This window comes from Arachis ipaensis, chromosome B09, assembly GCF_000816755.2.
Source record: "Arachis ipaensis cultivar K30076 chromosome B09, Araip1.1, whole genome shotgun sequence".
Classification (NCBI taxonomy): domain Eukaryota; kingdom Viridiplantae; phylum Streptophyta; class Magnoliopsida; order Fabales; family Fabaceae; genus Arachis; species Arachis ipaensis.
The window spans coordinates 15891757-15907681 of record NC_029793.2 but is presented as its reverse complement, the minus strand read 5'-3'; the positions used below and the strand labels follow the sequence as shown (position 1 = coordinate 15907681).

Below are 15925 nucleotides of genomic sequence, written 5' to 3'. Positions count from 1 at the left end.
GAAAGGGATTTACATTTTAGACTGAAACTTAAAATAATTTTTAGCTTAGAAAGGAATTCATAAGTATTTTAACAACAACAATTATTTCAAATAATTTGATGAAAAGTGTGTTTTGGTTACATTAATCGTGACGCAAGAGACCAAGAAAGATATACATACATGAAGAAGTATCACGCATATATAATTCTTACAACATTGAGGGTCAACGTATTTGCGTGAACAATTTTACTACATATATGCATGCAATGAAAGTCGTAGAAGATATTATTTTCCTTCTTTGGGTAAGAATTTTCTTACCAACTATTTCTTTAAATTTTATGGATATTCATTATTCAAGCATGGCAAATTTTTTGGTGCTTTTAAATTCGGTATCGAATTTACCGAATTTGTCTTGTAAGTATTAATAAAAAATAATAAATTTTATTAAAAAAAATGTTAGGGACCAATAATTTTTGTGATTTGTAGCCACTAAATAGTCATCAATAATATTTTTAATGGTGTGACATCCAATAATATAAGACTACTCATTTTTATTTTGGTGGTTATATATTAGCCAGAATTTAATAAAGTTACTGGCTAAACTTTTCTCTTTATTAATCCTCAATCTTTTATCCACATTTACATTAAATGCATATATACAATACTTTTCCTTTCTCTATATATAGCGATCCAATCACATCCCCAGCCATATCATTCAGCCTGCAAAATGTTTACCATTTTCTTCCTCTTCGCCCTTGTCTTCTCCGGTTCCCACGTGGCGGTTCAAGGCTACTGCGTCGCAGACCTTGGCGCCGCACAAACCACCACAGGGTATCCCTGTAAACCGACCAAGTCAGTAAAAATAGAAGACTTTTCAACCACCCTTCAGCCTCAAAACACCAACTTCTCCAAGGCCTTCAACATCTCGTTATCCCCGGCATTCGTCGGACAAATACCGGGGCTTAACGGGCTGGGCTTCGCCGCGGCGAAGCTAGATCTGTTTGCGGGGGGTATAGTCCCGCTCCACTCGCATCCAGATGCCTCCGAGATGCTTCTAGTGACAGACGGTAAGATAACTGCCGGGTTCATATCACCAGATAACACGGTTTTTGTGAAGACAATAACAAAGGGTGACGTCATGGTTTTGCCACAAGGGTTGTTACATTTTCAGTTAAATTCTGGAGAGGGAAGTGCCACAGCTTTTCTTGCTTTCAGTAGCCCAAATCCGAGCGCACAGTTCGTTGATGTTGCGTTGTTTGCAAGCGCTCTGAATTCTGCATTTGTGACTAAGACTACGTATATTAGTCCTGCCGAAGTTAAGAGACTTAAGGGTGTTTTTGGTGGTCAAGGATAGGGTTATGTTAATTAATTCAGATGTTTTGTTATTAGTTACCCATCCATAGGGCCAATTCAATATTTCCTTCGAGTAATTTGGAGGAAATAATATATCAGGTTTAAATTCCACCAATCATCATGGTATTATACTATTATCCTTTTTTATTACTAATGCAGATGTTAGTTTGTGATAACAATGAATGATCTCATAAATCACATGATGTGTGGCTTTAATGTGATTGATTTAAGTGTGTGTTTGGGTGATATTAAGTTGTAAGAAAAGAAAATTATTTTTAATAAAAAATCCTTTTTAAAATTTTAGTGTTTGACAAATATTATATATTTTTTGTGGTTATTAAAAATAATTTTACCGATAATAATATAATTGTTGTTAAAACCTTTTAACAACAAAAATAAAATAATTAATATTTAATTATCGATAAAATAAATAACCACTAAAAATCATTTTTTTAATAGTATGAACTAATCTTCTTTTTTTTCATTTTAATATTGGGATGCCTTTAATTTCTTCATGAAATACGTTAGCATGAACAATTAATTAAGATAACAATTAAAATTATATTCTAATTGATATCGAGATATATTATAATATAGTTTTGAAGTGTCATTTATGTATTTCACATGTAATTGAAGTGCACGAGTTAAGCATTAATATATAAGGCCTTAATATAATACTCCTTTTTCTTACTCGATGGTATTATATTCCAGTCTTTATATATAGAACAATATCAGAACTAGTGCCAGAAGAGCTATGCCCCTTATATACACAAGATTTAAAATGCTTAAATAGAATTCTCTTTAATAAAATAATATATAGTCGTATTTATCCTGCAATAATGATATTTCAGGATTATTTAACTTTATGTTCTTATATTTGACATTTTTATTGTTTTCGTTAATATTATAAATAGAACATGTCAAATATATATTTATTTATATTATTATTGGTTCCATAATTCTAGAGATGGTTATGACATCTTTAACTTTGTTTCTTTTCTAATATAATGGCTATATAGCATATCTCTTTTGTTTTTTGGTATAAGGCTATATGTCTTGTTTAATTATGACAGTAATATAATTAATAAGCTTGTACGGGAAAATCACAAAAATATTTTTCTTTTGACCTAATTAACAATGATGAACTTCATATATATAATCATATCCTTTTCCACCATAGACTCAGATATCACTACTACAACAAGTGATAAGAAAAATGATAGTCAATGTACTCAAGTGGATCATTGGGGTCGAACATATTAAGACTAATTAGTAATTACAGAATTCGTGAATGGTTTCTCAAAGATTATGTAAATGTGGGATTGTGCCTCTCCACAGAAGTAGGGAGAAAAGAATGTAGAAGAAGAGCATAAAGAAAAGAAGAAAGAAGAAGGAAGAAATCAACAGAAAGAAATGACTAAGTATAACGAGGAGAGGGAAATGAAAATGAAAAAAAAATAAAAAAATACATAAACCTTTTGAAATAAATACAAGTTTTTTTTTTTTTGAAAAACACAAAAAAATGCATAATTTTTTTTTTATCTAAGCTCAGAAAATTTTGATCCAAACAAAAAAAATAAGAAAAATAGATGAAAAAAATATAGAAGTTTTTTTTTTCCATAAACATAAACACATAAAAAAAAGAAACTACAGAAAAATAATTACCTGAACATAGAAATATTTTGATGGTAATATATATATTTTTAAAAAGAATATAGAAAAAACAGAAATGTTTTGAAATAAAAACACAGTTTTTTACTTGATTAATATTTTTTTATTAAAATACAAACTATTTTATCTAAACAAATTAATTTTATTGTTATTTTACTATTTTCAATGTTAATCATAACAAACCTTCGGTCACCAAAAAAAAATCATAACAAACCTTCATTTTTTTTCAACTAACTCTATGGAACGAAATTTCGCAAAATAATATTTGTACGAGCTAACTAGCCATGGGCGGAGCTACATTGTAGCAAAGAGGACAATGACCCTCCTAATTTTAATTTTTTACATGTAAATTATATATAAATTTTAGTTTAATTCTATTTAAAATTTTATTTTAGTCTTATTTTATTATACAAATATTTTTTACCTTCCTCTCATCTTTCATCTAGCTCCGCCCCTTAAACTAGCTAAAGGTAAAATGCACACATGCAGTGTACAGAAGATGTATCACATGTTATGAGTAAGTTAGAAAAAAAATTATTTTGGTTAGCTGTTATAACTTTTTAACTGATTTTAACATTATTTTTCATATTTCTCTCATATACATTTTTTGTAATATTCTATCACATAAAGTCTTATACTTAAATCATAAAATTGAAATGGCAAGGTATTACGACATTTAAAAGTAAAAATATATATAATAATAGTTGAAAGGAATTTTATAACGAGAAACTTTGAAGAAAAGTTTAAAACAAAGAGCGCAACGCTCACGTAAACAGAATAAGAGAATATCAAAAGATACAAAATATTCAAACTCCAGTCTAGTCGAAGTTGGCCAGAAAATATTTACATAAATATATATGCATAATCCAAAACAGACAAAATAATAACCTGTTTCTCGACATCAACCTTTAAGAGGGACAAAGTAAAGTTAAACATACAGAAAAAAATCTAAGTATAGAATACTAAACGTAAGCTCAAAACACAGAGTCCCAAATATGATACTTCGCTTGCAAAATGAACTTCAGACGTTTATCAAGGTGCCTCTCGACCTGCATTTGAAAACAACAACATATATATGGTATGAGAATCGGAAGTTTTCAGCATGGTAATAGTGTCCACATAACTAACATATAAGGTCCTAGGAAAGTCGAAGGCAATCCTAGAACTTTTGACAAAGGATTCAAACTTAAAACTATTCTTTACAACCATAAATAAACCATAAACAAAGTGAGGTAGTTAAGGGTTTAAAATTCTAACTCAACCTAACTTGATTCTTTAGCTTCTCGCCTTAGCTTCCTCCGTTCCTCCAGAACTCCATAGCACAGACAACCAAAATACAGACAAAGCAAATACAAGTAGAAATGTAGAATACAATTACAGCAGGTAGCAAGTTTAGCGAGTAGGCATAATAATCACATAGGCAAGTCCAATTAATGCAAAATCAAACAAGACACACAAATGCATATGATGCATGCCTGTCCTGTGACTGATGATATCATTTGTCGGTTATATAGCCAATTCGACACGTCCTGTAGCTAACCATGGACAGAAACACCCATTGCAGAGCAAGTATATTGGAGCTACAACCCCCTTACTATTACCCACTTAACCCAGAGCCAGTGGAATAACCACTACTGCGGCTACTACCCGGACGGGTGTTTAAAAGCTCAACCTGGAGCAAGTGGAATAACCACTACTGTTGCTACTACCCAAGCGTCACAATCACTGACCTGGAGCAAGGGGGACGAACCACAATCCTTGCTACTGTTCAGGATCTCAAACATACATTCATTCAGTCCAAATCAATCATCATTATTATCAAATCTCAAACATTGACCTAGAGCAAGCGGGACGAACCACAATTCTTACTGCTTCCCAAGATCTCAAACATACATTCATTCAAAACTCCATAATTAAATTCATTTTTCATCATTTTTCTTCCCTATCTCATACCCGGAGCAAGTAGACATCGCCACTGCCTACTACCCGGAGCCACAAACATTCCATAATCATTCAATTCATTTAAATATCGTACTTCAATATCAATCCTTCAAACTCAATCTCTCACTCAATTATCATTTAGTTTCATTCAAAAATCATACTTTAAATCATAATCTCATCATTCTTCATGCTTTTTCAATCATCATAATTCCTCCTATTCTATTCATCAATAATTCAAACTTAAAAATATAATTCATTCTTTTTTAAATAAATCAAATTCAAAACTAATTCCTTTTCTTAATAATCCAAAATCAAATTATAAAATCCTTAAAAATCCAAATCTTTCTAAATAACCACTTCAAGTGAAGCCTCCTATTTTTAAAAAAAAATCTCGACAGTATTTCTTCTAAAACTTGGACTTTGCCACCACTCAAGGGTCCCAACCACCAAACAAAATACCTCTCAGTCATTTAAATCATTTCCAGTATCAAATTATTTCAAAATCAATATCAAGCATTTCTATACTATACTAAATACTCTTCATCCTTTCCAACATCTAAACATTATTCAAACTCCCCTTTTCAACCCTTTATTCAATAATTTCAATTCAAATGCAACAATTTCAATTATGCTCATTCTAAACATACATCATCATCAATCAATATCACACCAACAATACAACACCCAATCATACATATGAATAATCATCAACCTCAAAATCACCAAGCCTCATAAATACCAACAAATATCAATCCTAACAACATCAACAATCCAATCTTATCTTACGGTCTCCGTTTTCACGACACATTATATTTTAGTTATGAAAAACCAAAACCATATCTTGGCCGATTCCTCCCTAAGCTCGAAACATCTCAATCATCCACCGTTTCTCAAGCTCCAACTCCTCACCAGCTGAATTTTCAGCTCCTAAGATTCAATTTCAAACTTCCAATATCTACCAATTAACTCCAAAACACCCAATTCAATCTTATCCACTCGAAATTAGGGTGAAACCCAACATTTATCCACTTCTAGAGTACCCTAAATTGTTGGGTGAGTTTTGTAGAGAATTTTGAGATGAACGCGTGGTCACTGATAGCTCGTCAATCGGAACTCCGGATTGAAAGTTACGTGGAAATGAAATTGAAGCTAGGGTTTGGGGTTTTCTTTTTCTTCCTTTTGCCCCCACTAGTGTGCCTCATATGATTATGAAGAAGAAGAAAGATGAAATGTCCTTATATATATTGGGCCTTGGACTCGGTTTGGGTCCGATCCAAACGATTTGGCCCATTCAGCCCAATTTTGGGTTAAATTCTTTAAAATTAGTGTCAAAATTCTTATTTTAATTAGCTCTATCTCATTAAACTATGAAATTCTATTTTTGAATTTATTTGATTAATAATTAATTTATTAACTAATTATTTACTAATTTTACGAATTTTACATTTCTGGCTATGTATGCATATATAAAGGGCCACACATTGTGGACCTTCTTGCAGCTGTTGACTCCCCTCTTATTACCATTGATGAACACGTTGATGTAATTCCTAATGGACTCAACTCAAAGTACAAAGCCCTTCGCACATTCGTTTTTAATCGAAAAGAGCCCTCGGCAATTCCAGAGTTAGAAGCTTTCCTCGTGGCTCAAGATGAGATGGAAGAACAACTCACCGAAAAAGAATCACCTATCGTCCAAGCTAATTACACTCAGACGCAATCTGTCATGTTGTCTTCTACATCACCCAATTCTTAAACATCTTTTGCACCTTCTTGTTATTTTGGGCGCGGCACTGGTGGCCGTCGTGGTCATAGCGGACATTATTTTTGTGGAGGATGCAGTTCTTGGCAATCTTCCAATAGGATTCAGTGTCAAATATGTAACCGTCTCGGTCATGGCGTATGGCAATGCTATTTTTGCTTTGATCAGAACTTCAACAATCCCACTTTTTCATCCCAATGAACTACACTACCTCCACCATCTACTTCTTTTCATAACCCTCAGGATCTCATCGCCACCCCATCTTCTATCCAAGACACTGCTTGGTATCCCGACTCTGCCGCTTCTAATCATCTCACACACGATAAACAAAATCTTCTCTCAAGCATAGAGTATTGTGGCACTGATCAACTCTCTATTAGTGATGGCACATGTATTAGGATCCATCACATTGGTAACTCAACTCTAACTTCATCTTCCTTTAACATTCAACTTGCTCTTAACTTATTACATGTGCCTAATATTGCTAAAAATCTCGTTAGTATTGAAAAATTTGCTGAGGATAACGGTGTCTATTTCGAGTTTCATGCTCACCGCTGCTGTGTTTGATCTTCACACGATAATCTTATTCTTTTATATGGAACTGAAACTAATGGCATTTATAAATTTCAACACGTATCTATTCCTGGCTTACCTTCTATGCAAAATCCTCAAGCTCTTTACACCAAAATGGTCTCCTCTGATCTTTGGCATAAGTGCCTTGGACATGCATCGTCCAAGACCATTGCCCTATTTCTCAATCATGCATTTATACCTATTAACTCTTTTCCCTCTGCACCCTCTCTTTGTGATGCTTGTTGTATAGCTAAGAGTCATCAACTCCCTCATCCATCCTCTCCCAACACTTATCCTCACCTTTCTCTTGTAGATGCTTATTCTGGTTTCACATCCATCTTTTTACTCATAAACAAATCTCAACCCATCACTGCCTTTAAGCAATACAATGTCTTTGTTGAAAATCTTATGGGACATTCTATTAAATGTCTTCAAACTAACAATGGAGGCGAATTTGCCTCTTGTTTTCAAAGATTTGCTCCTCACTTCTGGCATCACTCACAGATTGACTTGTCTTTATTCTCATCCCCAAAATAGCAAGGTCGAATGAAAACATCGACATATCACTGGACTCGGATTAGCTATGCTTGCCAATGCCTCTCTTCTTTTAAAATTCTGGCCAGATGCGTTCACTAATGCCACTTATCTCATAAATCACTTACCAACTCCAACCTTAAATAATAAATCTCCTTTTGAGCTTCTTTATCACCAAGTTCTTGATTACACCTTTTTATGAGTCTTTGGTTGTTTGTGTTATCTCTATCTCTGCTGCTACAATCGTTATAAGCTTGACTATTGTTCTAAGCCTTGTGTTTTGATGAGCGGATAATTTATACGCTTTTTGGCATTATTTTTAGTATGTTTTTAGTAGAATCTAGTTACTTTTAGGGATGTTTTTAATAGATTTTGTGTTAAATTCACATTTCTGGACTTTACTATGAGTTTGTGTGTTTTTCTGTGATTTCAGGTATTTTCTGGCTGAAATTGAGGGACTTGAGCAGAAATCAGATTCAGAGGTTGAAAAAGGACTGCTGATGCTGTTGGATTCTGACCTCCCTGCACTCAAAGTGGATTTTCTGGAGCTACAGAACTCGAAATGGCGCGCTTCCAATTGCGTTGGAAAGTAGACATCCAGGGCTTTCCAGAAATATATAATAGTCCATACTTTGGCCAAGAATTGACGACGTAAACTGGCATTCAACGCCAGCTTTCTACCCAAATCTGGCGTCCAGCGCCAGAAAAGGATCCAAAACCAGAGTTGAACGCCCAAACTGGCACAAAAACTGGCGTACAACTCCACAAATGGCCTCTGCACGTGCAACACTTAAGCTCAGCCCAAACACACACCAAGTGGGCCCCGGAAGTGGATTTATACATCAAATGCTTACTCATGTAAACCCTAGTAGCTAGTTTATTATAAATAGGACCTCTTACTATTGTATTAGGCATCCTGGATTGTATTTTGATCCTGTGATCACGCTTTGGGGGCTGGCCATCTCGGCCATGCCTGGACCTTTCACTTATGTATTTTCAACGGTAGAGTTTCTACACTCCATAGATTAAGGTGTGGAGCTCTGCTGTTCCTCAAAGATTAATGCAAAGTACTACTGTTTTCTATTCAATTCTTCTTATTTCGCTTCTAAGATATCCATTCGCACCCAAGAACGTGATGAAGGTGATGATTATGTGTGACGCTCATCACCATCTCCCCTATGAACACGTGCCTGACAAACACTTCCGTTCTACATGAAATAAGCTAGAATGAATATCTCTTAGATCTCCTAACCGGAATCTTCGTGGCGGTTTTGTTTCTTTTCATGTTCATCATATGCATTCTTGAATTCTTAGTGTCTAAGCATTAAAGAATTCTAAGTTTGGTGTCTTGCATGTTTTCTTTGCATTAAAAATTTTTCAAAAATATGTTCTTGATATTCATCATGACATTCATAGTATTCTTGGTGTTCATCTTGACATTCATAGCATTCTTGCATGCATTCATTGTTTTGATCTAAAAATTTCATGCATTGCATCATTTTTCTTGTTTTTCTCTCTCATCATAAAAATTTCAAAAATCAAAAAAATATCTTTCCCTTTTTCTCTCATCAAATTCAAAAATTTGAGTTGACTTTTTCAAAAAATTTTAAAATCAAGTTGTTCCTTATGAGTCAAATCAAATTTTCAATTTGAAAATCTTATCTTTTTTAAAATCTTTTTCAAAAATCAAATCTTTTTCAAAATTCTTAGTTATTTTCGAAAATTAAAAAAAAAATATTTTTCAAAAATCAAAAAAAAAATTTTCGAAAAAAAAAATACTAACCTTTTTCAAAAACTATTTTCAAAAATCACTAACTCTTTTTCAAAAATTGTTTTAGAGAAACAAAAGATTTGGTATCAATATATAATTTTGTTTTTTATCACTGCACACTAGTTTTATACACACTTCTCTCTCAATAGTAAATCATGAATTTTTATAAAGTTTTATGCAACTTTGTATAAAGGTGATGTACTGGATGCCTCCGGAAGCAGAGCTCCTGAACTATTTGGGCTGACTTTTCTTCCAGATTTTCGGGATGTCGAAATTTTGTGACGATAGTAGCCTCTTCTTTGTTATGGATGGTGCTTGCAATCTTTCTGTGGAGTATGGCTTCTTGGTGTTCAGGGGTATGGTTCTGCGTTCTGGAGTCGTCTTGATGACTGACGGAATGTTCTTCGAATTCGTCTGCCATTCCGACTCAACCGGCATAGTGTCCCCACAGACGGCGCCAATGTACTGGATACTTCCGGTACGTGTTGAGAGATGGATCGGGAACTTACGGATCGAGGCGGATGCCAGATTATTTGACTGGAAGAATGGGGGGAGGTACCTGCAAATGATCTAAGAGGTATAAGGTGTGTGGAATGAATGAATACCTGGAGGGACTTGGGTCCTCTATTTATAGGGGATCGTGGCTATCTTATCTTATCTTGTTTGGCTAAGATAAGGAAGATGTTCGAATTCGAAAGTCGGTTGGGAGTTCTAGAGGGCCAGTTTTGGGCCTTCTAGAAGAGTGAGGTGGGGCGGACCCGGGAAGCCGGGTTCGGGTTCGATCTCGGGTCTGGGATCCGTGGGCCGGATCCGTAACAGTTGCCCCGCAGTGGGAGAGCGAGTAAGGTCGGTCTGTCCCTGGGAGATGTGGTTTTGACCGTGAGCCAGGTCGGTTTGTTGCTGGAAGATGTAACTTCGATCGCGAGTTAGGTCGGTTTGATTCTCTTGAGGGGAGGTCGTCGTGTCGGCCCGATTTTTAAGGTCGTGGCGAAGTTTTGCATGGCCGTTTTACGCGACTCTTCTGTATCCAATGTGCCTGTTACGTTTTTCGAAGCGTACTTTTTTTGTTTCTTTTTCCAAGGGGCATTTAATGTGAGGGGACGTTTTGGGTGTCTTTCCGGAATTACCCCTGTGCGTCATTTCACCGCTCGGGGCTATTTGCGTCTTTCTAATGTACTGGATGCCTCCGGTACGTGTTGAGAGATGGATCAGAAACTTACGGGTCGAGGCAGATGCCGGATTATTTGACTGGAAGAATGGGGGAGGTACCTGCAAAGACACTCTGACGCTCAAGTCAGAATGGATCTAAGAGGTATAAGGTGTGTGGAATGAATGAATACCTGGAGGGACTTGGGTCCTCTATTTATAGGGGATGGTGGCTATCTTATCTTATCTTGTTTGGCTAAGATAAGGAAGACATTCGAATTCGAAAGTCGGTTGGGAGTTCTAGAGAGCCTGTTTTGGGCCTTCTAGAAGAGTGAGGTGGGGCGGACCCGGGAAGCCGGGTTCGGATTCGATCTCGGGTCTGGGATTCGTAGGCCGGATCCGTAACAGGTGAAAACTCAAGTACAGTCAACTTCATATAAAGTTGATAGTTGAGAGTCGTTAAATAATTTGACTGATTTGACTAAAGTTTTATCTAACGATTCCCAACTATCAACTTTATATGAAGTTCGCTGCACCTAAGTTTTCACCTTGGATAAATTATGAGCCTTTCTCGAGTTTCATCCAATGCTTTGATAAATCGTGAGAGTTTTTTGTGGGTCATACGTATATCACTCAAAACTTACACAAATTCCATGATTTACTAACACAGAGCACATACTATTTTTACCATATAAATAATAGTAGGTTTTTCTATAGTTTTATATGTTTATTTGTAAGACTTTTAAAATATTTGTGATCTATATTAAAAATTAAAAGATAAAATTATAGTAATTTTACTTTTAGAATAATTTAATAGTTTTGGTATTAATATGATTTATATAAGTAAATTACTTTTAAAAATATCGTGTAATAAACTCATGTTAAAACTTTTTAGCCACGAAGTTTGATATATTTACTAGTCTTTTTCTTGTCTAATAGATAGAATTCATGTAAAAATTGACATTCAATTACAGAGGTTTTATGAGTTAAAAAAAGATAGAACTAAGGATGGCAACGAGTTTTTTTGGGGGCGGGGACATGTCTCCCGTCCCCCATTTCCAAAAAACACTCCTCGTCTCCACGACGGGTAACAGGGACCTGGTACCCGTCGGATATTCGGATATTCGCGAATATCCACAGATTTCAAGAAAAACAAGCAGAACAAATAAAAATTTCAAAAACATGTCAAAATAATCTCAATATATGTCTCAATTTTACAAATTTAAATCCTAAATCAAATTTTACAGTAATAAAATCTAATTTTGAACTTAAATTCATTAACTAACAGGATCAAAACCATAATCCTAAACCCATAAATCAAACCATAAACTCAATTTCTTCAAAGAACAATCAAAATAAACTTAGTATATGTCCCAATTTTACAAATCTAAACCCTAAATTAAATTTTACAACAATAGAATCTAACTATGAATTCAAATTTATCAATTAGCAGAATCAAAATCATAATCCTAAACCCGTAAATCAAACTCTAAACCCAATTTCATCAATAAAAAATTAAAATATTTATTAAAACAAATTTCATCAATCAGCAGAAATCAGCTGTGGAACAGAGTTGTCATCGTCTTCGCTGAGCAGAGGTGACGTTAGAGAATAGTTGTAGTTGACATCGCAAATTTGAGGCGTCGTCACGGAGCAGAGGGCCAGAGGCATCATGGAGTATAGGCATCGTATTGAAGAGGCGTTGTTGGAGCAGAGTTGTTGCTGAGGCGTCGCACAGAGCACAGGTAGAGGTAGCGATGAAACTTTGAGCAGCAGCGACGCAATGAGAGGAAGAAAGTGAGCGGCGGCGGCGACGAAGGAAAGTAAGGGACGATAACGTGAGGGGCTGAGAGGAAGAAGCCGGCGATGCGTGAGAAGGAAGAAGGACTAAAGAAGTTGGTGACTGGTAAGATTGTGAGTGAGAGAGTAGAGAGGCTCTTCTAAGAGAGCGTGAGAGAACGACAAAGAAAAGAAAGACAAATGAGTGAGGAGTGATGGTGTGAAATTAGGGTTTTAATTAATATATATATATATGATTATTTTTGTAATTTTATATATATAGATATTAAACGAATACCCCCGAGACAGGTATTTCTATCTCCGTCCCGTTCTGTTTATTACATGGGTATCCATACCCATTATCTGTAAAAAAAATGTTCTTCAAATCTACTTCTTAACGAATAAATTTTTGCATATACTCGCCCCACTAAAAAGAATTGCCATCCTAGGTAGAACGTAGAATATTATTTTTCAGACTCCAAGACACGCTAAAGAAATGAAAGCAATAGTGCGAAATTCATGTGCACATTTTTTTGGACTTTGGATGGTTTTTGTTGGTGATGGTTTCAGATTATTGGATCAATTATTAGAGACTTGATTACTAAAAAAACACTTACTGTCGTAGCACTATAGAAATATGTATTATTAACCACAAACATTTTTTAATCTTTTCCTTGGGAATGTCAAAAACAAGTTTCAAGAACTCCAACTTTAAAATGAGCAAGCTTCGAAACACCTAAAAATAAATAGTGAGAAAGGTGACGAAACACTGGTTCTGTCAATAAAAGGTGAAGTTATCAGAAGTGATATTTAAGGGCTATGCTTATTAATAAAATTGTGTTGATTCCAGAATATACGAATATGTGCTTGCTATCTTTGTCCCATAAACCCTACTAATTAGTATTAGGTATGAGTTAAGGTGGATACTACAATGAATATTCTATAATTGTCTTCGTGCATATTTGGGCGCCATTATTTTGTTAAAAAAAGATCTTTTTTCATTGAAAAAAGATCTTTTTTTATTTTTTGACGTGTTTGGTAAATTTTTAGTAGTAAAAGTAAAAGCACTAGTAAAATCAAAAAAAGATCTTTTTTGAGAAGCTGTAATTTACATCTTTTTTTAAAGGGAAAGTATGAGGAGTCAATGGAATATTTATACAATGTGTACAATGGAAGTTTAGAGAGTATTAGAGATATAATCATTAGTGTTACCTTTCCCATCAGCTGAAACTTTTGGGATGAATGGTATCATGCATGGTATTAGAGCGCTAGATCCGAAAGGTCAAGAGTTCGAGTCTTGGTGAACACCAAAATTAGTTTAAGTTTTTGAGAAGATGTTTATTATCGCTAGTACTCGGATGGTTATTCTAGATAGTATGGGAGATGTTCATTTTGTAATTCAATAGCCCATTGTACACATTGTACAAATAGTTCATTGTCTTTCTAGCGGAATCCTTTTTTAAAAGATCTTTTTTCCTTAAAAAAAAGATGTTTTTCATGTAATAAATAAACAAAAAAGTACTTTTATATTGTTATACCCAAACGTAATTGATTGATAAAAAGACCTTTTTACATGAGATATCCAAACATAAAATTACTTTTACTTTTCTATAAGATCTTTTAAAAAAAGATAACTCGAAAAAAGATATTTTTTAAAAAGCTCACCCAAACAAGCCCTTCATGTGAATATATTTCTTTTTGACCTGATAGATTGTATGGTTAGATTTTGATATTTATAAAAGTGTTGTTTTTGTTTAAAGTGTGGCTAAATAAATAAACCACACTTTTAACCAAAGCATCTTCATGAGAAGATATTTTTACCATCTTCATTGTAGTATCCACTATGAGTTAATGGTAAGAGATAAGCAAAAAATCAAACCCTGCTCACTGCAGAATTTATAATGATTTAAAATAATGGCTCATCTCATCAAGTTGATTCATAACAATATATTTGTCAAATCAAATAATATACCATCATATCAAAAATTAATCATTAATTTTAATAATTAATATAAAATATATATTAAAAATAAATTAAATTATATATATATTTATAAATAAATATATAATCTCAATAAATTAAACTAATAATTAAATAATAATAAAAAATAATAAATTTTGATAATGAATAATATTTTCATTCTTTCAAATAACATATAATATAAGATAAATGGCCACGCTGAACACGAGATTTCCTAAATTAAACAAGTAGTGGGCTTAAAGGGACATCCATTATCCATTATTGTTGTCTATAAATAGCTATGCAATCTCACGTTCCCTTAACATCAAAACACATTCATTGTTTCATTATTCATCTCCATGAAGAGCATGAGGATTCACGTTCTTTTCCTATTCTCATTGCTCTCAACCATTCCCCATTATTCCTATGCTTCTGTGAATGATTTCTGTGTAGCAGACCTGAAGGGACCAGATTCTCCTTCAGGCTATAACTGCAAGCCCGTTAGTGCAGTAACCGCGGATGACTTTGTGTATTCCGGCCTAGTTGCCGGAGACACCAACAACACCTTCAAAGCTGCATTAACCTCCGCATTTGTCACCGATTTTCCGGCCGTTAACGGGCTCGGAGTATCGGCGGCAAGGTTAGACATCGCGAAAGGAGGATCGATACCAATGCATACTCATCCCGGCGCCACGGAGTTACTAATCATGGTGGAAGGGGAGATAACTGCCGGGTTCATGACACCATTCGCACTCTATTCGAAAACCTTGAAACCCGGAGATGTTTTTGTTTTCCCACAAGGGCAGTTGCACTTTCAGGTGAATTCTGGTAAGAAAAAAGCCACTGCTTTTCTTGCTTTCAGTAGTGCAAACCCTGGTGCTCAGCTTCTTGATCTTCTTCTGTTTGGGAATGCCTTATCTTCTGACATTGTGGCACAAACTACCTTCCTCGATATTGACCAAGTGAAGAAGCTCAAGGCTCGTTTTGGTGGAAAAAACTTGAATAACCATATGTCTATGTAGATATATGACTCCACTACTTTCTACTCCTAGTCTTTGTACCAATAATCTTGGATCTTGTTAACGATGAATAAATATTGAAGTTCCCATGCTGTTTACTAATGCAATTTTGCATGCCAATAATGTATTAAATTACTATTTGTTTTATAATTAATTAATTTCGAGATAATTGATTAACTGCATTTGACTTTTACGCGCTCTCAGAAGAATTAATCCAAATATTCGGAAAAAGGGATAAAATAATCAAAACATATACTCACTCCTAGGATTCATACCAGTGATTATGACACATGCAAAGTAGTGAATAAAAAATTACAGGTAAAATACTATTTTAGTCTTAATTTTTAGGTTTTTTGGTTTTAATTTTTGAAATGTTTTATTTTTATTTTAAATATTTTATTTTATTTAATTTTAGTTTTTTTTGTTAAAATTAAACTTTT

General features: G+C 34.3%; 2 protein-coding genes across 2 annotated transcripts; both read left to right on the top strand.

The window, feature by feature from the left end:
- On the top strand, positions 674–11269 carry LOC107618098 (auxin-binding protein ABP20). The gene is made up of 2 exons (XM_016320032.2): positions 674–1396; positions 11134–11269. The coding sequence occupies exon 1, from the start codon at positions 707–709 to the stop codon at positions 1331–1333; it is 627 nt and encodes a 208-aa protein (XP_016175518.1). The 5' UTR covers positions 674–706; the 3' UTR covers positions 1334–1396; positions 11134–11269.
- LOC107618099 (auxin-binding protein ABP19b) lies at positions 14774–15592 on the top strand. The gene has a single exon (XM_016320033.2). It carries the CDS (start codon positions 14826–14828, stop codon positions 15486–15488), a length of 663 nt encoding a protein of 220 aa, XP_016175519.1. The 5' UTR covers positions 14774–14825; the 3' UTR covers positions 15489–15592.

Excerpts from the sequence above, each read along its gene's own strand:
- LOC107618098 (XM_016320032.2), top strand. The coding sequence starts at position 707 with ATGTTTACCATTTTCTTCCTCTTCGCCCTTGTCTTCTCCGGTTCCCAC.
- LOC107618099 (XM_016320033.2), top strand. The coding sequence starts at position 14,826 with ATGAAGAGCATGAGGATTCACGTTCTTTTCCTATTCTCATTGCTCTCA.